This window comes from Trichomonas vaginalis, chromosome IV (assembly GCF_026262505.1).
Source record: "Trichomonas vaginalis G3 chromosome IV, whole genome shotgun sequence".
Classification (NCBI taxonomy): Eukaryota; Parabasalia; order Trichomonadida; family Trichomonadidae; genus Trichomonas; species Trichomonas vaginalis.
The window spans coordinates 32,641,534-32,664,378 of NC_067206.1; the positions used below are offsets into that span (position 1 = coordinate 32,641,534).

Sequence of the window (22,845 nt, forward strand, 5' to 3'; positions counted from 1 at the left end):
TCATTCATGATGAAATAACTGTTGTAGAAGATGTTAGCAATTGTTCAGACATTTTGAAGCGTATAGATGAGATAAGAAAGAAGTTAGATAGACCGCAAAGCGGTGAGGGCGAAGCCCGTGAGAACGTTTATGTTTCATTGACTTTCTCCAGTAACGAGAACTTTTATGAGATAATATTGAAGAGAGATGATTTTAATATGGTGTAAATGGTAGCTTGGGCAGCTTTAGGCGCAATGGGAACAAAAGCATTAGCATTTGGAGCAAAAGCACTTGGAGCTTATGACGCAGTAAATAAAATGAGTGGAGGAAGGGTTTCGAAGACATTAGATGCAAATAAAGGGAAGATTGGAGGCTGGGTTGCAAAGAAGTTAAGATTAAATAAAATAGGGCTCATAAATAAAGCATCCAATTTGGTTGCGACTGAGTCAGAAAATGCTTTAGGAAAGGACGATGAGTTTGCAAAACACGCAAAAGACTTTAATGACCAGATGAAAGGTGAAACAATGCATTTAAATAGATCGATGGAACTAAAGAAAATGTTTCTTCTCCACCAGCGGTTTATCCGTACGGACCTTATGGAATGTATGGAAACCCTTATGAACGACCATTTGACCCATTGACTGGTGGAAGTAATTGGTATCATTATGGACGAAGAAGAAAGACAGTCAAGTTGGAGACAGACGTGAAGAAAGCAACTAAAAAGAAACCAAGGAAGAGAGTTATAAAGCAATGAATTCAACAGGGTGAAAAACCGGGTGAAAAAAGAGGTGAGATTTCACCACTTCACCTAAATTTATTTTTGTGCTATGTTTTCATACGTGTGAGGGTGGTGATATCATTAATTTTTATATAAATGACGAAAACTATTGAGATAACAAACTACAACGGTCATGAGTTCAAGAATTTGTTCTTCGTTCCTCGTGAAAATACATTCTATCAGATACGAGGGAGAAAGGATAAAGTTAGTTTGAGCGTTTATGAAGGAATGAAGAATGGAAAGTTTATACAAGCATACGATACAAACGGTAAACGTGTTTCATTAGCTTTGTCAAAACTTACTAACATTTATTTTGACAGTGACTTTGACTCTGACGATTGGCGCGACAGCAGCGATACTGAAGAATATGAACTATTGTGTGAAGCACAGCAATGGGAAGAGTTGCAATACTTTTGTAAGTAAGAACGTTTATTTTTTACAGTAGTGAAGTCGTTTGTGAAAACGTTAGTGAGGTGAAGTGGTTGGTGGCTTTATAAATATTTAAGGTTAAGTTGGTGTTTGTGTTTGTGTTGTAAAATATACGTTAACGGTTTTGTAAAGTGTCAAATTCACATATAATGTGTAAGGAGGCGCGCAGTGCCTCAGTACACAATATATGTATACTAACTAACGCGACCCATATGAAAATACTATTGACTATGACAACAATGGGAACCCGACAGGTACTCACATTCGTGTTCGTAAAAATAGAAGAAAGTATACAAGAGAATATTATGAAGTTTTAGGCAAACATGGCAAAATGTACACACTGCAAGCAGAAGATAAAACTACTATTGTCAGACCTCGTTTCAAACTTGTCAAAGTTCAAGGTGGTATACTTTCAAAGACAGTTCCTAACAAATATAAGACAACTCCTGACGAATATGCTAAAGAAGTTGAAAATGACGACTAAGCAATTCTATATCATGCGTAAACTGTCATGTAAGGTGGCATGTATTCTTTACTTTGTCCCGTTGTTTGCGTATATCCTGAAACGAAATGTGTATGGTTTCCTTCTCCCTGAGTGTCATCCCAGTAACAATTTATAGCAAACTTAACGTCCTCTTTAACATCATATCCTTTACCTTTTGTCATTCCTGACCAATCCCAATATCTATGCTTATGCCAACCTGCTTGAGATGTACTTAAATCTATGTAATGACTGTGTGCAGGTAAATTTTCACCTGAAATCGTTTTACTTCCACCTGTTTCCTTTGAAGAGTTTGCACAATACAAAAACCTGTCGACTATTTGTTCCCATGCACCAACACCAAACATTACTTGAGGACCTCTTGCATCCATAGATGTATAAATAGAACCTACTGGGTTCATTAAATCAAACATATGAGATATTATAGGATTGTCTCTTTTGAACTTAAAATATAGTGCAACTATTTCAGGTTTCTTCTGGTTTGTGTCAGAATATTTTTTATAATATAATCTTATGTTTTCAGGGTAGGTAAAATCTTGACTATAATATTTATTTCTGTCATCTGTATAATAATATACTATTCTCGTTTTTTCTATTGCATTATATCTTTTATATCTATAATAATCTAAATATAATGTTAGCTTTTGTTCATCTACATGTGGTGTTCTGTCGTCATCTCCATAGTCATAATAATGTGGTGCTGGAGCTGGGTCGGGCAATGTCATATCTGCCATTTCATAAACTCTTAAATATTTCTTTTGTTCGTCTCCATATAAGTTTAAGTAGCAGTTGTTGTCTAATGGAACTTTAACTTGTGTACCATCATTCTTTTTATAGCTTACATACATTTCATTGTTATTTTTCGGAATGAGTTTATACCGTGTACCATTTTTTAAGGACTGTACCAACTGCCATCTAAAATATTTATTTTCTTCATTGACAGAAAAGTCACCAACAATAGTTTCAATATTTTTGTTCCTATCAAACTTTGGTATATTTCATTGACATATGTTTTATCTGCTTTATTTTCAAGGCTAACGTTTAAGTCTGTTATTTCAGAAGATGTATGTGTATGTCCAACGTCACTTTTCCTGTTTAAGGTTTCTTGTAAGTTTGTAATATCAGATATAGAATGTGTATGTTCAACGTCACTTTTCCTGTTTAAGGTTTCTTGTAAGTTTGTAATATCAGATATAGAATGTGTATGTTCAACGTCACTTTTCCTGTTTAAGGTTTCTTGTAAGTTTGTAATATCAGATATAGAATGTGTATGTTCAACGTCACTTTTCCTGTTTAAGGTTTCTTGTAAGTTTGTAATATCAGATATAGAATGTGTATGTTCAACGTCACTTTTCCTGTTTAAGGTTTCTTGTAAGTTTGTAATATCAGATATAGAATGTGTATGTTCAACGTCACTTTTCCTGTTTAAGGTTTCTTGTAAGTTTGTAATATCAGATATAGAATGTGTATGTTCAACGTCACTTTTCCTGTTTAAGGTTTCTTGTAAGTTTGTAATATCAGATATAGAATGTGTATGTTCAACGTCACTTTTCCTGTTTAAGGTTTCTTGTAAGTTTGTAATATCAGATATAGAATGTGTATGTTCAACGTCACTTTTCCTGTTTAAGGTTTCTTGTAAGTTTGTAATATCAGATATAGAATGTGTATGTTCAACGTCACTTTTCCTGTTTAAGGTTTCTTGTAAGTTTGTAATATCAGATATAGAATGTGTATGTTCAACGTCACTTTTCCTGTTTAAGGTTTCTTGTAAGTTTGTAATATCAGATATAGAATGTGTATGTTCAACGTCACTTTTCCTGTTTAAGGTTTCTTGTAAGTTTGTAATATCAGATATAGAATGTGTATGTTCAACGTCACTTTTCCTGTTTAAGGTTTCTTGTAAGTTTGTAATATCAGATATAGAATGTGTATGTTCAACGTCACTTTTCCTGTTTAAGGTTTCTTGTAAGTTTGTAATATCAGATATAGAATGTGTATGTTCAACGTCACTTTTCCTGTTTAAGGTTTCTTGTAAGTTTGTAATATCAGATATAGAATGTGTATGAGTCTTATCTGCTTTTGTCTCTAATGTTTCCTTAAGACTTGGTATTTGGTTAATATAATGTATATGAGTCTTTTTAGAATATTCGTTTTCAGCTCTTGTCACTTCACTTGACATTTTATTGTCGACATATGTTTTGTCTGCTAGTTCAGGATGAGTATGTTCTTTTGTTGCATAAGCATTGTTAGCTCTTTCTTCTTCTTTTGCTATTGCATCGTCTACATATTCTTTGTCAGCTTTGTTGTCAACATCTGCTTTCAAAAGAAGTTCATTTATAGGTTTCTCGTTTAAAGTTCCTTTTGTTGGATTTATACAGACAGTATTGTTCTTATTGTCTTGAAATAGAAACTCATCTGTTATAGGGTTTAATGTCAGTTTTAAGTTTCCATCCTTTAAAGTTTCAGATATCTTAGAATAGTTTGAAAAGTTTGTTGTGTTCTTATTTAGAGCTTGCATAATGAGTTGTCGGTTGTGTTGTATTTCTCTCATAGACGCTGTTTCATTTGACATTTTTATTATAGATAAAATATGCTTCCAATAGAAAAAGAAAATTCTAGAGTTGCTACAACTAAACCATTAGATGAACTTTTTACAGTTAGTATCGCTAAGTCGTGTACTGTGGCACTGCGCGCTTCCGTACACCACTTAGCGGTTTTGACACTTTACGAAACCGGTAACGTATATTTTACAATACAACCATAACACCAACTCAACCTTAAATATTTACAAAACCGTTAACGTATATTTTACAACACAAACGACAACACTAACTTAACCTTAAATATTTACAAAACCACCAACCACTTCACCTCACTAATGTAAAAAATAAACGTTCTCACTTACAAAAGTATTGCAACTCCTCCCATTGCTGTGCTTCATATAACAGCTCATAATCTTCTGACTCACTTTCTTCTTCATATAGGTCAAAATCACTGTCATAGTTTATACCTGTAAGTTTTGACAAAGCTAATGAAACACGCTTACCGTTTGTATCGTATGCTTGTATAAACTTTCCATTCTTCATTCCTTCATAAACGCTCAAACTAACTTTATCCTTTCTCCCTCGTATCTGATAGAATGTATTTTCACGAGGAACGAAGAACAAATTCTTGAACTCATGACCGTTGTAGTTTGTTATCTCAATAGTTTTCGTCATTTATATAAAAATTAATGATATCACCACCCTCACACGTATGAAAACATAGCACAAAAATAATGTTTATGTTAGAATGTTAGATCTAACACGTTTTCTAACCTCATTTCTACCCTGTTGAATTCATTGCTTTATAACTCTCTTCCTTTCTCCAACTCTTCTAACTTCTTCCTAAGTTTAGCAATGTTGTCCTCATGAAGTTTAATCTTCCTTAATATACCTTCTCTATCTAATGGTTGCTTTATCTTTCTAAACTGAACTCTACCATCCTTCATAGTATGAATGTAAAAACCTTCTGGAATAGTTCCTGATTTAATGTATTCTACCAAGAACTTTTGTTTCATTGCTTCAGTGACTTTAGTCGTCATTTTACTCTAAGGTGAAGCTAGCACAGCGATAATGGATTTCATGACTTTTTAGTATTTCATGCAATCTTAACAGATAGCCTTACAAGTACTTCCAGTGTCCCTAGCTGTCCCTCCTTTTTATATAACTCCATGACATTTATAATCTCGCGAAACTTAACAGGTAGCATAACATATTAAAATCAGATGAGGTTTTGAACCAAAATTTCTAAGCAACGTTGTCAAGGATTTTGAGGAACTAGGGACAGAGTGTGGCAAAGTCCAAGATTTAATTTATCTTCATCTGTTTCATCAGCTATCTCATCTAATATGCCAATATTTTATTCATAACTCGTGGCAAACTCACTAACTTTCATTATGTTCATCTGCATGCTTCATCTGATAGAAAGTATGACTTTCATTAACTCTGTGAGATAATGAAAACTACTAGGGACAGAGACCATGGCAAAGTTTATGACTTTCATTATTTCCAGAACTTAATGAAAACTACTAGGGACAGAGACCATGGCAAAGTTCATGATTTAATTTATTCTCTCACTAACAACAAACACAAACTCCAACACTAACATCAAGTACTAACCTCAGCACAAATGACAAACACTAACAAAAACACAAACTCCAACACTAACGACAAGTACTAACTTCAGCACAAATGACAAACTAACAACAAATACAAAACTCCAACACTAACGACAAAAATAAATGTCCTCACTTCTTAACAAAGTAATATGTGCTTCTTACACCACCATAGCTCAAACGTTTCTTTTCAAACATCGATTGAAACTTATTTTGAGCCATTGGTTTTAGTCTCTTTTTCTTCAAATACGCCAAGAAATCTTCTTCACATCTTTTCACTTCATAGCCTTCTTTAAACTCCTCCTTGTTAAGTTCTATGAAATCCTTTATCTCATTCTTTGTTGCAATGGCTTCTTCACGAACGACATCGTGAACGACCTCCTCACTGTTCTCATGAACTATTTCATCACTGTTCTCATGAACGACCTCCTCACTGTTCTCATGAACTATTTCATCACTGTTCTCATGAACGACCTCCTCACTGTTCTCATGAACTATTTCATCACTGTTCTCATGTATGACCTCCTCACTGTTCTCATGAACTATTTCATCACTGTTCTCATGTATGACCTCCTCACTGTTCTCATGAACTATTTCAACACTGTTCTCATGTATGACCTCCTCACTGTCTTTCATAAGCGTTTCAAAGTCTCCTTTACTCATTACTTCAATCTCATGCTGTTCACAGTAGTACTTAAACTCACTGTATATGTCTTTGTTGTATGTTATATTGCTTCCATGTACTCCATGAATTTTTCAAGCACTTCCTCATAATTCACTGTTTCTTTCTTTCCACGACCTTCTAATATCATACTTGCTTCATAAATATAACTTCTTGCAGAACCGTCTCGCTTTCTACTTCTCTTCACAAATTCTCTCATCTTGCACCAAATACATTTGAACTACATGCAAAGAATTCATTCTCCTTCGCAAATTCTTTATATCTTCTATAGCACTCTGTACAATTCCATCCGGATACAAACTTTTCATAGAACTCCTCGTAAAACATTTGGTAAGGTGTTTTGTTCATTTCGATGAGTTCTTGTTTAGCCCTGGTGAATGGTATCTTCCTTACATCAATTCACTTAAATCTTTCCTTCATGAAGTAGTCAGTAAGTTTGAATAAAACTCTTCATTAAAGCTTTCAATGAGATTTGAGAAATATTCATAATTTCCTTTGTATCTGCTGCTTACGTCAATGACAACAAATCTTCTGTCGTCTTTGTCAATCTTTACTGAGTTGAAGTTGTTAGATATCATGATGATATTACAACATTCTCTATCTTTCTTACTGGCTGACACTTCTGATTTAAGTCCAACTGAGTCTCTGTTACTATTGACTTTAGTGCGTCGTGGTTCATGACCTTAGACGTATCGCATGAGCTTAGTTCATTGCATACGATGAGCTTCATGTTCTCAATAGCAGCATTGAATCTACCCAACACATCTCTATTGCCGTTATATTATTGTTGGCGTACTTGCTAATGAGCTCGCATAGAACATTACTAAGTACATTCTTACCAGTTCCTTTTGCTTTCCGATTAACAAAAGTACTGTTCCAGTCTTTCCACAAGGATTTTGAACGATGTAGGCGAACCAGTTCAAAACATACTCATAAAGCTCTTCATCCTCATTACATATGACATCGTGAACATGTTTTCAAATATCCTTCAATAACGTTCTCATCTACTTCATTCAGTACCTCATACTCATATCCTCTGAAATAGCTGTAAATGTCATCTCTTTCGTCAAAAATCTCATGCCTGACTTCATAAGATAGTTCTTGTTCTGACCCGCTTCATAAATCATCAGTGCGTTCACATCCTTCTCCTCAATACGTCCTACATAAATATCTTCATGAGCTTATTGAATTCCTTGCTATCTACTGACACAAGTGTTGTTGTGTTTCGTATTCCATCATAATCTTTCACTAGATATGTCATACGTGCTCCGTCAATAACAAAACACATCTTCTTAAGTCATTTATAACACTAGCTATGTCAATACCGTCCTCACTCATGTACTTATTTCTTCTCAAGTCCTTTAGTGTGAAAGTGTCTCTAAGTTCTATTTCAAGCAATTCATTTACACATCCTTTGCAATACTTCTCTATAAAATATTTCTGTCGTTCTTTACTAAGTTTCTTAACAGCTCTGAAGAACCATGTGTTTTGACTCAAACATCCTTCACAACTTCTCTCATTCATTCCTAGTTCTTTCATGTCATTATCTTCAACCTCTATGGTCTCATTGACTAAGGTCAAAGGGTTCTTAGTCATTGCTGGTCTTATCTGAAACAATGTTTGTGCAACAGGTTTAACTAGTTCAGCAACGTCCTTCCTTAATATGAATAGCTGTTTCCACTCATCTTTGCTAACAGTTCTTTCATAACCACTGACAGTAATGATTTCATTTGCTGACCTTAGACACTTATGTTCTATCATTTATTGCTTTTGTGTAAGGCTTTCGTGAGCATAGGTTGTATATGTCATTCCTGCAATGTTCATTCATGCCAATAGTACTAAATCCTTTCTTTGCTGTTGAGTGCATAATATCCATTAGTTCCTGTGTTCGTATTGCTGTCTCATAAAATACAACAAGACCTTTGTCATCTATGACGTACTTACCGAAAACATTGCTTATATTCTTTAACCATGAAATAACATCCTCATTCATGCTGTCAAACATGAAGTAAGGTCTTACATACTCTTCACTTATAAGATACTCCACAAAGTACTTGTTAAGCTCTATGTCCTCGTGAGCGATTTCATTAGGTTTGATATTAGTTCCTTTTGTCATTGCTGTCATGTACTTCACTCTCATAGTTCCTTTCAATAGCGTAAAAGTACTTCATTGTTTCATAACTGCTCTAAATTCTGTTCAAAATTCGTACAACATAACTTTTAACATTAGTGAAAGAACATGAGCGAAACAACAACATCTAACATTACAGAAGAAGTCAATGACAATGCCGATGAAAACATTACAGAAGGAGCTAGTGAAAATATTGACGAGTTCAGTGAGGAAGAAGATATTGAGGACGTCAATGAGAACGTTAGTGGGGAACAAACTCAATGGGAAACATTGAGAAATCATGAAGATTATGAGATTTGTACGACATATCCTTTTTACTATTCGTCGAAAGAAAAACAAACATATTAAGAGTGAATGCTTAAATAATCATGGTTATATTGAGCTTAGTTTAAACAACAAAACGCATTTAAAGCATAGAATTATTGCAGAACAGTGGATTGAAAATCCAAACAATTTGAAAGAAATAGACCATATAAATCATGATAGAACGGACAACAGAATCTCAAACCTTCGTTGGTGTTCTAGATCTGAAAACAATAGAAATAAAAGCAAGTATGGCGATATAGTTTATGAGTTCGTTGATGAAATATCTGACGAAGCTGTTGAAATAACAGATTATGGTAAGCATTCGTTTGAGTTCTACTACTATGTTGAGAATGAGGACGCATTCTATTATTATACAGGTCTTAACTATCGAAAACTTCATATAAACTTTACAAAAACAGGTGCTGCTTATGTTTGTATGATAGATACAGAAAACAAGAGAGTAATCTTATGCATAAACAAATTCAAACGCTTGTACGGCTTCATGTAGGACAAACATTATTTTTCAACACTAACGCCAACACGTAGGACAAACATTCATGACTAACATTACTGTATAACATAAATGTTTTGTCATGACTTCTTCGTATATGTTTTGTCATGACTTCTTCGTATATGCTTTGTCAAAACTTCTTCGTAAATGATTTGTCAAAACTTCTTCGTATATGTTTTGTCATGATTTCATCGTATATGTTTTGTCATGACTTCATCGTAATGAGTGTAAATGACCCAAAAATAATGTTTAGGGTAGAAGGGTAGATCTAACCTCATTTCTACCCTCTTTTTTCACCCTCTTGAATTTTCATACGGAATCTCTTCCCTCGGTTTTCCGAGGGAAGCAATCATATGAGGAAATTCTTCTAAAAGTTCTTTTGTCTGTTGGTTTTCAAACCAATGATATGCTTGCTTTGTAGAACGAAGAGTATTATAAGGCATTTTGTGAAGAATATATCAATCGACGGAATTCAGACGGTTGCTTTTTATACAAAATTCACGCAGGAAAATTCTTGAGTTTTGGTTGAAAGAATACGGTCAAGCCAAAAGTGGCTCGACCTCAAAACAAACATTTATGAGCTTACTAAGGCGTTATGAATGAATTCAAAGGTATTTGCATACATCCTGACCTCGTTCATTTTGTTGTTGAATTCAGCAAAAATAATGTTTAGGGTAGATGGTTTTAGGTGTCACTACGTCACCATGTCACCAGGTTAATTAACTTTCTTTAAAATTACTGACAACATGACATTTAGACAACAGGTACGAAAGGAGGAAGGCATTTATGAATTATTTTTGAATAACTGAAGGTGCTACCATGTTACCATGTGCTACCAGGTTAATTAACTTCTCTGAAAAAGTGTGACAACATGACATTTTGACAACAGTCGGGGAAATATATTTTATCATATATGTTTTGTCATGACTTCATCGTTTATGTTTTGTCATGACTTCATCGTATATGTTTTGTCATGATTTCATCGTATATGTTTTGTCAAGACTTTGTCATGACTTCATCGTATATGTTTTGTCAAAACTTCATCGTAATGAACGTATATGTTTTGTCATGATTTCATCGTAATGAGTGTAAATGACCCAAAAATAATGTTTACATTAATGGTTTCAGGTTATTCAATAATTAATTATTTTTGAATAACTGAAGGTGCTACCAGGTTAATTAACTTCTCTGAAAAAGTGTGACAACATGACATTTTGACAACAGTCCAGGAGGAAGGCAGTTATGAATTATTTTTGAATAACTGAAGGTGCTACCATGTTACCATGTGCTACGTTCATTACGATGAAGAAATCATGACAAAGCATATACGATGAAGTTTTGACACGAAGTGAAGAATTGCACTTCGTCAAAAAAGTGAAGGTTCCCGACGGTTTCAAACCGCCATACTTTACATTTTGTACAAAAATATTGTGAGTAAATGAACTCATTATTTTTGCATCATGACAAAACATATACGATGAAATCATGACAAAACATATACGTTCATTACGATGAAGAAATCATGACAAAGCATATACGAAGAAGTCATGACAAAACATATACGATGAAATCATGACAAAACATATACGTTCATTACGATGAAGTTTTGACAAAACATATACGATGAAGTCATGACAAAGTCTTGACAAAACATATACGATGAAATCATGACAAAACATATACGATGAAGTCATGACAAAACATAAACGATGAAGTCATGACAAAACATATATGATAAAATATATTTCCCCGACTGTTGTCAAAATGTCATGTTGTCACACTTTTTCAGAGAAGTTAATTAACCTGGTAGCACATGGTAACATGGTAGCACCTTCAGTTATTCAAAAATAATTCATAAATGCCTTCCTCCTTTCGTACCTGTTGTCTAAATGTCATGTTGTCAGTAATTTTAAGAGAAGTTAATTAACCTGGTGACATGGTGACGTAGTGACACCTAAAACCATCTACCCTAAACATTATTTTTGCTGAATTCAACAACAAAATGAACGAGGTCAGGATGTATGCAAATACCTTTGAATTCATTCATAACGCCTTAGTAAGCTCATAAATGTTTGTTTTGAGGTCGAGCCACTTTTGGCTTGACCGTATTCTTTCAACCAAAACTCAAGAATTTTCCTGCGTGAATTTTGTATAAAAAGCAACCGTCTGAATTCCGTCGATTGATATATTCTTCACAAAATGCCTTATAATACTCTTCGTTCTACAAAGCAAGCATATCATTGGTTTGAAAACCAACAGACAAAAGAACTTTTAGAAGAATTTCCTCATATGATTGCTTCCCTCGGAAAACCGAGGGAAGAGATTCCGTATGAAAATTCAAGAGGGTGAAAAAAGAGGGTAGAAATGAGGTTAGATCTACCCTTCTACCCTAAACATTATTTTTGGGTCATTTACACTCATTACGATGAAGTCATGACAAAACATATACGATGAAATCATGACAAAACATATACGAAGAAGTTTTGACAAATCATTTACGAAGAAGTTTTGACAAAGCATATACGAAGAAGTCATGACAAAACATATACGAAGAAGTCATGACAAAACATTTATGTTATACAGTAATGTTAGTCATGAATGTTTGTCCTACGTGTTGGCGTTAGTGTTGAAAAATAATGTTTGTCCTACATGAAGCCGTACAAGCGTTTGAATTTGTTTATGCATAAGATTACTCTCTTGTTTTCTGTATCTATCATACAAACATAAGCAGCACCTGTTTTTGTAAAGTTTATATGAAGTTTTCGATAGTTAAGACCTGTATAATAATAGAATGCGTCCTCATTCTCAACATAGTAGTAGAACTCAAACGAATGCTTACCATAATCTGTTATTTCAACAGCTTTCGTCAGATATTTCATCAACGAACTCATAAACTATATCGCCATACTTGCTTTTATTTCTATTGTTTTCAGATCTAGAACACCAACGAAGGTTTGAGATTCTGTTGTCCGTTCTATCATGATTTATATGGTCTATTTCTTTCAAATTGTTTGGATTTTCAATCCACTGTTCTGCAATAATTCTATGCTTTAAATGCGTTTTGTTGTTTAAACTAAGCTCAATATAACCATGATTATTTAAGCATTCACTCTTAATATGTTTGTTTTCTTTCGACGAATAGTAAAAGGATATGTCGTACAAATCTCATAATCTTCATGATTTCTCAATGTTTCCCATTGAGTTTGTTCCCCACTAACGTTTCTCATTGACGTCCTCAATATCTTCTTCCTCACTGAACTCGTCAATATTTTCACTAGCTCCTTCTGTATGTTTTCATCGGCATTGTCATTGACTTCTTCTGTAATGTTAGATGTTGTTGTTTCGCTCATGTTCTTTCACTAATGTTAAAAGTTATGTTGTACGAATTTTGAACAGAATTTAGAGCAGTTATGAAACAATGAAGTACTTTTACGCTATTGAAAGGAACTATGAGAGTGAAGTACATGACAGCAATGACAAAAGAACTAATATCAAACCTAATGAAATCGCTCACGAGGACATAGAGCTTAACAAGTACTTTGTGGAGTATCTTATAAGTGAAGAGTATGTAAGACCTTACTTCATGTTTGACAGCATGAATGAGGATGTTATTTCATGGTTAAAGAATATAAGCAATGTTTTCGGTAAGTACGTCATAGATGACAAAGGTCTTGTTGTATTTTATGAGACAGCAATACGAACACAGGAACTAATGGATATTATGCACTCAACAGCAAAGAAAGGATTTAGTACTATTGGCATGAATGAACATTGCAGGAATGACATATACAACCTATGTCACGAAAGCCTTACACAAAAGCAATACAAATGATAGAACATAAGTGTCTAAGGTCAGCAAATGAAATCATTACTGTCAGTGGTTATGAAAGAACTGTTAGCAAGATGAGTGGAAACAGCTATTCATATTAAGGAAGGACGTTGCTGAACTAGTTAAACCTGTTGCACAAACATTGTTTCAGATAAGACCAGCAATGACTAAGAACCCTTTGACCTTAGTCAATGAGACCATAGAGGTTGAAGATAATGACATGAAAGAACTAGGAATGAATGAGAGAAGTTGTGAAGGATGTTTGAGTCAAAACACATGGTTCTTCAGAGCTGTTAAGAAACTTAGTAAAGAACGACAGAAATATTTTATAGAGAAGTATTGCAAAGGATGTGTAAATGAATTGCTTGAAATAGAACTTAGAGACACTTTCACACTAAAGGACTGAGAAGAAATAAGTACATGAGTGAGGACGGTATTGACATAGCTAGTGTTATAAATGACTTAAGAAGATGTGTTGTTGTTATTGACGGAGCACGTATGACATATCTAGTGAAAGATTATGATGGAATACGAAACACAACAACACTTGTGTCAGTAGATAGCAAGGAATTCAATAAGCTCATGAAGAGTATTTATGTAGGACGTATTGAGGAGAAGGATGTGAACCACTGATGATTTATGAAGCGGGTCAGAACAAGAACTATCTTATGAAGTCAGGCATGAGATTCTTTGACGAAAGAGATGACATTTACAGCTATTTCAGAGGATATGAGTATGAGGTACTGAATGAAGTAGATGAGAACGTTATTGAAGGATATTTGAAACATGTTCACGATGTCATATGTAATGAGGATGAAGAGCTTTATGAGTATGTTTTGAACTGGTTCGCCTACATCGTTCAAAATCCTTGTGGAAAGACTGGAACAGTACTTTTGTTAATCGGAAAGCAAGGAACTGGTAAGAATGTACTTAGTAATGTTCTATGCGAGCTCATTAGCAAGTACGCCAACAATAATATAACGGCAATAGAGAATGTGGTTGGTAGATTCAATGCTGCTATTGAACATGAAGCTCATCGTATGCAATGAACTAAGCTCATGCGATACGTCTAAGGTCATGAACCACGACGCACTAAAGTCAATAGTAACAGAGACTCAGTTGGACTTAAATCAGAAGTGTCAGCCAGTAAGAAAGATAGAGAATGTTTGTAATATCATCATGATATCTAACAACTTCAACTCAGTAAAGATTGACAAAGACGACAGAAGATTTGTTGTCATTGACGTAAGCAGCAGATACAAAGGAAATTATGAATATTTCTCAAATCTCATTGAAAGCTTTAATGAAGAGTTTTATTCAAACTTACTGACGTACTTCATGAGGAAAGATTTAAGTGAATTTGATGTAAGGAAGATACCATTCACCAGGGCTAAACAAGAACTCATCGAAATGAACAAAACACCTTACCAAATGTTTTACGAGGAGTTCTATGAAAAGTTTGTATCCGGATGGAATTGTACAGAGTGCTATAGAAGATATAAAGAATTTGCGAAGGAGAATGAATTCTTTGCATGTAGTTCAAATGTATTTGGTGGCAAGATGAGAGAATTTGTGAAGAGAAGTAGAAAGCGAGACGGTTCTGCAAGAAGTTATATTTATGAAGCAAGTATGATATTAGAAGGTCGTGGAAAGAAAGAAACAGTGAATTATGAGGAAGTGCTTGAAAAATTCATGGAGTACATGGGAAGCAATATAACATACAACAAAGACATATACAGTGAGTTTAAGTACTACTGTGAACAGCATGAGATTGAAGTAATGAGTAAAGGAGACTTTGAAACGCTTATGAAAGACAGTGAGGAGGTCATACATGAGAACAGTGTTGAAATAGTTCATGAGAACAGTGAGGAGGTCATACATGAGAACAGTGATGAAATAGTTCATGAGAACAGTGAGGAGGTCATACATGAGAACAGTGATGAAATAGTTCATGAGAACAGTGAGGAGGTCGTTCATGAGAACAGTGATGAAATAGTTCATGAGAACAGTGAGGAGGTCGTTCATGAGAACAGTGTTGAAATAGTTCATGAGAACAGTAAGGAGGTCGTTCATGAGAACAGTGTTGAAATAGTTCATGAGAACAGTGAGGAGGTCATACATGAGAACAGTGTTGAAATAGTTCATGAGAACAGTGAGGAGGTCATACATGAGAACAGTGATGAAATAGTTCATGAGAACAGTGAGGAGGTCGTTCATGAGAACAGTGTTGAAATAGTTCATGAGAACAGTAAGGAGGTCGTTCATGAGAACAGTGTTGAAATAGTTCATGAGAACAGTGAGGAGGTCGTTCATGAGAACAGTGATGAAATAGTTCATGAAAGACAGTGAGGAGGTCGTTCATGAGAACAGTGTTGAAATAGTTCATGATGTCGTTCGTGAAGAAGCCATTGCAACAAAGAATGAGATAAAGGATTTCATAGAACTTAACAAGGAGGAGTTTAAAGAAGGCTATGAAGTGAAAAGATGTGAAGAAGATTTCTTGGCGTATTTGAAGAAAAAGAGACTAAAGCCAATGACTCAAAATAAGTTTCAATCGATGTTTGAAAAGAAACGTTTGAGCTATGGTGGTGTAAGAAGCACATATTACTTTGTTAAGAAGTGAGGACATTTATTTTTGTCGTTAGTGTTGGAGTTTTGTATTTGTTGTTAGTGTTTGTCATTTGTGCTGAAGTTAGTACTTGTCGTTAGTGTTGGAGTTTGTGTTTGTTGTTAGTGTTTGTCATTTGTGCTGAGGTTAGTACTTGATGTTAGTGTTGGAGTTTGTGTTTGTTGTTAGTGAGAGAATAAATTAAATCATGAACTTTGCCATGGTCTCTGTCCCTAGTAGTTTTCATTAAGTTCTGGAAATAATGAAAGTCATAAACTTTGCCATGGTCTCTGTCCCTAGTAGTTTTCATTATCTCACAGAGTTAATGAAAGTCATACTTTCTATCAGATGAAGCATGCAGATGAACATAATGAAAGTTAGTGAGTTTGCCACGAGTTATGAATAAAATATTGGCATATTAGATGAGATAGCTGATGAAACAGATGAAGATAAATTAAATCTTGGACTTTGCCACACTCTGTCCCTAGTTCCTCAAAATCCTTGACAACGTTGCTTAGAAATTTTGGTTCAAAACCTCATCTGATTTTAATATGTTATGCTACCTGTTAAGTTTCGCGAGATTATAAATGTCATGGAGTTATATAAAAAGGAGGGACAGCTAGGGACACTGGAAGTACTTGTAAGGCTATCTGTTAAGATTGCATGAAATACTAAAAAGTCATGAAATCCATTATCGCTGTGCTAGCTTCACCTTAGAGTAAAATGACGACTAAAGTCACTGAAGCAATGAAACAAAAGTTCTTGGTAGAATACATTAAATCAGGAACTATTCCAGAAGGTTTTTACATTCATACTATGAAGGATGGTAGAGTTCAGTTTAGAAAGATAAAGCAACCATTAGATAGAGAAGGTATATTAAGGAAGATTAAACTTCATGAGGACAACATTGCTAAACTTAGGAAGAAGTTAGAAGAGTTGGAGAAAGGAAGAGAGTTATAAAGCAATGAATTCAACAGGGTAGAAATGAGGTTAGAAAACGTGTTAGATCTAACATTCTAACATAAACATTATTTTTGTGCTATGTTTTCATACGTGTGAGGGTGGTGATATCATTTATTTTTAAGTTTATTTTTAAGTTTATTTTTATATAAATGACAGAACAAAAATAAAGCATATCTACTCAACAGGAATGAGACCCTTACTGACTATGTATTCGTTTAATGCTTGATGAAAACAATGGTACATATTATCGTATGGGTATACACAGCGTCTGTTTCCATCGTCGTCGTATATGTAGAGCTCAAATCCAGTCCAACCTTCTTTTGTACAATATGTAGCTTTATTTAAGTATGCATTTATGTAGATAAGGCAATTTTCTTCATCGCTCCAGAAATAATTTTTCGTCTTTGTTGAAATAGTTTTCGTTCCTCTGCGACCATAAGGAATGTATGCAATAAATTTAGCATCATAAGGTATTATAATATACTCAGGGTTTCTTTCATCGTCAATGGGTCTGTCTTTGTTAAAATGCATGTTTCTCAGTTTTACTTGAGTTTTGAATAGTTCACGGAAACGTTCTGGGAAAGAGTCATAGTAAATGTAGTCAGACATGTCTTTGTAATGAAATAAAAAAGTTGGAAAATAAATAAAATAAGGTTATTTTTATTTAGTGAAGTCATTAGTGAAGTCATTAGTGAAGTCGTTTATGTGTCAGATGGTTTTGTAAATATTTAAGGTTAAGTTGGTGTTATGGTTGTGTTGTAAAATATACGTTACCGGTTTCGTAAAGTGTCAAAACCGCTAAGTGGTGTACGGAGGCGCGCAGTGCCACAGTACGCAACTTAGGGATACTAACTTTTTACTAATGTCGGTCAAAAGTTTGAGACAGATACCGTAAAGCATGAAGGCTATCGTTTTGACTACCCATTAAGATGGTTAAGAGACCCATCTGTCACAAAAGCTATTGGCTTTCGAAGAATAAAGTTTGTGTCTGTAGAAGATAAAAGTTTTCCATTTATTGTAAGGTTTCATATAGATTATACATCTGAAGGGCAACGAAAAATGTGGGAAGAAATTGAGCTAATACAAGTTGACCTCTCATCTTCTCTACAGGCTGCATTAAAAAATATAGAAGATAAAATAAATTCATGTTATGCAAAATATGCTGATGAATATGCGAATACCGATAGCACACTTTATGTGAGAATTGTATATGACAAACAAAATTCACAAGTGTCATTTCAAATCTATGAAGACAATCCAAATAAAGACGAACAAATATATACAGAATTCACTGCAATGTCATGGTATTATTTGCAAAGAATGTTAAATCAGAAAGTTGAACCTCCTTTAGCAAATATCTACAGTCGATATGCAAGAGATGAACCATATTTATTTAAAGATGTTTTCGACCAAGATGCTGTGATAGTTCATGCTTCATTTTCTGGCGCCCAAAACTCTTTCTTATGCTTGGCAAATGACTTTTACGAAAAACCTACAAAGTTATACGAACCACCAAGTGGAAGTATTTCAGACTTTCAAGTATGGTTTACTACAGATGGAAGAAAAGAATAATTCCATTATACCATGCGTTTTACTTAGAACTTAGTTTCATATACAACTACTATCGAACGGTAAAAATATAATTTTTAATATACAGGTTGTGGTTGCCAACTAGACTGTGGTGCAGGTTCAGGCTGTTGTATTACAGGAGCTTGTTCTTCTGGTTCAGGGTCTTTAGGTATAATACCAACAAACTGACCTACTCTTTTACCAATATTTTTGACACCGTTCCATACTCCTCTTCCGACAGATTTTATTCCATTCCATATACCTCTTCCAACATTTCGAAAGAAGTTTCCTATCTTACTGAAGAAACCCATTTTACTATATGTAAAAATCTAATGTCCGCCTAGTCTCTTACGTTTCCTGTTGAGTTCCATAGCATTCTTTAACTGGAGCTCATACATTCTGTTTCTCCTCTGGTAGAAAACATATTCTGGGTCAACTCCTGTGTTCGCGTCATCTGCATAAAGTTGTTTATATCCCACTTCAGGGTTTGTATAAAACTCTTTCCATCTCATATTTGCATACCATGGTGGCAAATCTAACGCAGCGTCATTTGACATGGCAGTTTGCATTTGTACATCTGTTGGCACTTGACCATAGTTTGCCATTGCAGTTTGTATTCTAACTTCATTTGGAATATTCTCTGGGTTTGGTTGTCCAGGTTGCTGTGCATTCGCTAAGTTCTGTGCGTCCATTTAATATTAGATAAAAATATCTCTTACGAGTACATATGCTGAACATTTGCAGGCATTGGTTCATCTTCATATTCTCTGTACTTTTCTGCCACGTCAAATAAATAAATGACACAATGGAAAAAACCTAAAACAAGTAGTCCTATTTCAAACCACATTTACTTACTAATAAAATTTCTTTATTGTGACACTTTCTCCGGTTTATAGGACCTCTCTCATATTCTATCTTGTCATATATAAACTCATAGTCATGTATGTCCTCTAACCATCTCATAACGGTTTCCAAACCACTTTTATCGGATGTAAAGTAAAAGCATGGATGGTTATGTATAACGTCTAAAGTTTCTAAAGAGTCTCTCAAAGTCCAGTCTACTTGGTATTGAAAATCCCATGTGTTATAGAACGGCGGGTCCACTATAAAGAAAACATTTTCCTTGTCTTTATATTTTTCATACAACTCTGTCCAATGACACCTCACAAACTCTATACCCTCAATATATTTTTCTATGTCCTCTTTGAAAACATTTGTATAGTTAAGATATAAAACTTTTGACATAAGTGTTTCAATGTCATGAACTCTTATAGAACCACTATATAATAGTCTAGCAGATATACTATCCCAGTCTATATATTCTGCTTTTTTCAAAACCTCTCTCACAATATTTTTCTTATCTAATGGTATACGTTCCATCTTACCTATAGGTATCTTTTCTTTTAACTCTTTCAATATATTATTTGTGTCTGGAATATGTTTGAGACGGTCCATATAGTTGTCGAAGTCATTGCATATAATCTTTGAGTCAGGAAATACGGTATGACATAAATGGGATATATAGAAACTTCCACCGAACAAATCTACAAATGTTAGACCATTCGGTAGTTTCTTAAGTTCTCTCAATATAATATCTTTACATCTACTCTTATTTCCAAAGAATGGTAACGGCGGTTTTGTAAAATTCATTTATATATAATAATAAAAATGTTTTTACCCGAAAAGTGACAGAAAAGTGACAAAACATGAAAACATATATAATTTGTGAAAAGTGATATAAAAAGTGACATTTAAAAAGTGACACCATTAATATGATGTAAATAACAACGGTTTTGGTTTTGTCACCGGCTGGTCGGCTGGGGTTCGGTCCTCCTCTTGGGTCTTGGGCAAAATTTCTTATGGGCTAGAGGGCGCAACGCGCCTGGAAGCCCCACTTACCTGACCTATATAATTAAAAACTTTATTAGATACACATATTTCTCAATTTAATTCGAAATAAATTAACATCGCTTTCTGTGACTATTATTTGTATGGATTGCCATATTCATTTTTCATTTCTGGAGTATTGTATGATAAAAATGATAACAAAGATAACAACAATAGCAATTGCCCATGATGGAAGGCCAAGACAACTTGCTTTTCCAACTGCACTATATGAATCCATCTTTCTGTAAGAAGAAGAGGGAATCGAGTAAAAATCGTATTTTGAACTGGATCCATCAATGGCATGATTGTCGTCACTTGATGATCCACTTAATTTAAATTCGAGCTTGCCATCATATTCAAAATATGTTTCGCACTTTATGTGAGAAGCTGCAATCCAATAAAAAGTGTGAATACATATTTTAATAGGTTCTGATACTTTTTCCGATCACTAAGATGATACTTATTTGGAAATTCGTTTGTAGACTAATATTTTAAAAAATTAACATTTAAAATCAATGGATGAAAATAATAAGTTGCATTTATTTTGCTTTAAAATAAGATGTTACAAATGATTACCAAGATTTTTATTTATAATAATAAAAATTATTTAATAATTAAAGAGTAATTGTACATATTACTTAATAGCATACAGTAGGAAGATGAAAAATTAAAGGTATCTTAGTTTGCAGTGCTATTTTTCACTGAGTCTTCAAATTGTTGAATTAAATCTATAAATCTTTGTTTATCATTAATGGATTCCCTTAACATATCTGATGTAACTTCACTTTTAATATTAGGATTCTTAGATTTTGAGCTATCAACAATCTCGGAATATTTTTGGAGTTGACTGGTAATTAAAGTTTTCCATTTGTCTAAATTCATCAAAATTTTATTCAGGCGCTCTAAATTCTCTTTGTATTTTTTGTCTTCTAGTTTTTTGTGCATTCCTTCTTGAATTTCTTTATTAATTTGTTCAAGAACCTCTTCATCTGATATGTTATTCATTTCTGCATTGATTTCTTCTTCTGTAAATGTTATATCACTCATTGATGATGGAATTTGAAAAAAATGTAAACTATAAAATTTCCATCAGAAAAATTATTTTTCCAGAAAAATAATGACTTCACAATTCAAATTCTTTTATCATTTTTAGATTGTGAGCCAATTTCTGAACTTTTTATAAAACTTGCTTGATTATCGAATCAATATCTTTAATTATTACATTGATTAGAGCTATATGAATTAAAGAATCATATGATAATCACTAGTCAATGAAAATGGTAATAGTACAATTTTCCAAAGCTTTAAAATTTACAAAGCAAAAATTAATTGTTACTTAATACATAAAAGAAGCTGTCATTAGTTTCTAAGCTTCATTGTGAAACTATGTCATAGCATTATGAGCCCTAATGTAATAAAAAAATCGAAATATATTTTTTTGGTTAAAACATATACATTTAATAGAAAAACATACAAGCATATTGTACATAGAGACTATAAATTAATGATATTAATTTAACAGCAAGCTCTTTCTGGTGTAGGTTCGATAATGTGTTCTTGTGGGAATGCATCGTCAAGTTGTATTTCATTTGTAGCTACTGCTTGTAATACTTTACGTGCTAAAAGCTGAAATGACTCTTCCACGTTGGAATTTTCTTTTGCGGAGGTTTCAATATATTCTAATTGACGTGCTTTACAAAATTGCTCTATATGCATAATTGATACAACTCTATTTTCGATTAAATCTATTTTATTGCAGACTAATAACATTTTCGCGTTTGGATGGCACAATTTCCTTGCTTCTGTATACCAGTCTTCTAAATGTTCAAATGAAGCCGAATCTACAATTGAAAAAACTAATAATACAGCTACTGCATCGCGATAATACATTTTTCCTAAGGATTTGTATTTCTCTTGGCCAGCAGTATCCCATATCTGAAGGTGTATCTTTTGATTATTAATTTTGACTTTATGAGTCAGAAATTCGACCCCTATTGTACTAGACTCTGCATCCGAAAACTCGTTCGAGCATAATCTCTTCACGAGACTAGTTTTACCTACATCTGAATCACCAATTGCTAGAAATTTGAAAACAAGGGATCCTTTTTTAGAGTGCATTCAGAATGAAAAAGTGACAATTATTTACAGAGTATTTTCATGTTCTAGGAAGAAAAGTGACATAAAAAACTTATTTTCATTGCTATTGTCTGCGTGGTAAATAAGCAGATATTAAAGTGGTATAACATGATTCTATACTCATCATTGTAGATTTCAGCACATATATTTTTTAACAAAACTCAAACTTTACACGAAATTTCGACATATACTGATAATCCTTTAACTATCATCTAAAGTTCTTATGTTTCGCCTCCGAAGTATTAATGAGTAATGAACTGAGTATAAAAACTTTATTTGAAATGATTTTATGTATTTTTGAGTGTTCAAGTTTTAATGAGTAACAGCTATAATATTCTTTATTTCTAGTGGAATTCATCTCTTTTTTTATCTTTTTGAA

At 33.7% G+C, this 22,845-nt stretch overlaps 9 protein-coding genes and 3 pseudogenes across 12 annotated transcripts, besides 7 other annotated features; 4 read left to right on the forward strand and 8 right to left on the reverse strand.

The window, feature by feature from the left end:
* Positions 1–1,388: part of a mobile genetic element that runs on past the window's edge.
* Positions 207–747, forward strand: TVAGG3_0209900 (annotated as a pseudogene). The gene has a single exon. A coding segment is annotated over exon 1 (541 nt).
* Positions 748–853: a terminal%2Cinverted (terminal inverted repeat of Maverick-1A transposon ID:TVAGG3_0209800).
* TVAGG3_0209910 (uncharacterized protein) lies at positions 854–1,180 on the forward strand (the record flags this gene model as incomplete). The annotated part of the gene is made up of 1 exon (XM_051226612.1): positions 854–1,180. The coding sequence occupies one exon, from the start codon at positions 854–856 to the stop codon at positions 1,178–1,180; it is 327 nt and encodes a 108-aa protein (XP_051111598.1).
* Positions 1,389–1,439: 51 nt separating the features above from the next.
* Positions 1,440–2,110: a mobile genetic element.
* A 2,233-nt stretch (positions 2,111–4,343) lies between these two features.
* Positions 4,344–4,472: a terminal%2Cinverted (terminal inverted repeat of Maverick transposon ID:TVAGG3_0209930).
* Positions 4,344–4,484: a mobile genetic element.
* Positions 4,473–4,585: a terminal%2Cinverted (terminal inverted repeat of Maverick-1B transposon ID:TVAGG3_0209940).
* Positions 4,473–6,964: a mobile genetic element.
* Positions 4,586–4,906, reverse strand: TVAGG3_0209950 (uncharacterized protein; the record flags this gene model as incomplete). Its single annotated transcript, XM_001317498.2, has 1 exon — positions 4,586–4,906. One exon carries the CDS (start codon positions 4,904–4,906, stop codon positions 4,586–4,588), a length of 321 nt encoding a protein of 106 aa, XP_001317533.2.
* Positions 5,977–6,725, reverse strand: TVAGG3_0209960 (annotated as a pseudogene). Its single transcript has one exon. A coding segment is annotated over exon 1 (749 nt).
* Positions 6,965–9,063: 2,099 nt separating the features above from the next.
* TVAGG3_0209970 (HNH endonuclease family) lies at positions 9,064–9,471 on the forward strand (the record flags this gene model as incomplete). The annotated part of the gene is made up of 1 exon (XM_051226613.1): positions 9,064–9,471. A coding segment is annotated over one exon (408 nt), but the record flags the coding sequence as incomplete, so codon positions are not given.
* A 5,467-nt stretch (positions 9,472–14,938) lies between these two features.
* TVAGG3_0209980 (uncharacterized protein) lies at positions 14,939–15,640 on the reverse strand (the record flags this gene model as incomplete). Its single annotated transcript, XM_051226614.1, has 1 exon — positions 14,939–15,640. One exon carries the CDS (start codon positions 15,638–15,640, stop codon positions 14,939–14,941), a length of 702 nt encoding a protein of 233 aa, XP_051111600.1.
* Positions 15,641–17,048: 1,408 nt separating this feature from the next.
* Positions 17,049–17,483, reverse strand: TVAGG3_0209990 (uncharacterized protein; the record flags this gene model as incomplete). The annotated part of the gene is made up of 1 exon (XM_001292660.1): positions 17,049–17,483. One exon carries the CDS (start codon positions 17,481–17,483, stop codon positions 17,049–17,051), a length of 435 nt encoding a protein of 144 aa, XP_001292661.1.
* Positions 17,484–17,933: 450 nt separating this feature from the next.
* On the forward strand, positions 17,934–18,462 carry TVAGG3_0210000 (annotated as a pseudogene). Its single transcript has one exon. A coding segment is annotated over exon 1 (529 nt).
* A 58-nt stretch (positions 18,463–18,520) lies between these two features.
* On the reverse strand, positions 18,521–18,754 carry TVAGG3_0210010 (serine threonine-protein phosphatase family; the record flags this gene model as incomplete). Its single annotated transcript, XM_001305152.1, has 1 exon — positions 18,521–18,754. One exon carries the CDS (start codon positions 18,752–18,754, stop codon positions 18,521–18,523), a length of 234 nt encoding a protein of 77 aa, XP_001305153.1.
* Positions 18,755–18,772: 18 nt separating this feature from the next.
* TVAGG3_0210020 (uncharacterized protein) lies at positions 18,773–19,135 on the reverse strand (the record flags this gene model as incomplete). The annotated part of the gene is made up of 1 exon (XM_051226615.1): positions 18,773–19,135. The coding sequence occupies one exon, from the start codon at positions 19,133–19,135 to the stop codon at positions 18,773–18,775; it is 363 nt and encodes a 120-aa protein (XP_051111601.1).
* Positions 19,136–20,228: 1,093 nt separating this feature from the next.
* TVAGG3_0210030 (uncharacterized protein) lies at positions 20,229–21,438 on the reverse strand (the record flags this gene model as incomplete). The annotated part of the gene is made up of 1 exon (XM_001305151.2): positions 21,009–21,377. The coding sequence occupies one exon, from the start codon at positions 21,375–21,377 to the stop codon at positions 21,009–21,011; it is 369 nt and encodes a 122-aa protein (XP_001305152.1).
* A 325-nt stretch (positions 21,439–21,763) lies between these two features.
* Positions 21,764–22,464, reverse strand: TVAGG3_0210040 (Golgi to endosome transport; the record flags this gene model as incomplete). The annotated part of the gene is made up of 1 exon (XM_001305150.2): positions 21,846–22,448. The coding sequence occupies one exon, from the start codon at positions 22,446–22,448 to the stop codon at positions 21,846–21,848; it is 603 nt and encodes a 200-aa protein (XP_001305151.1).
* Positions 22,465–22,845: the final 381 nt, after the last annotated feature.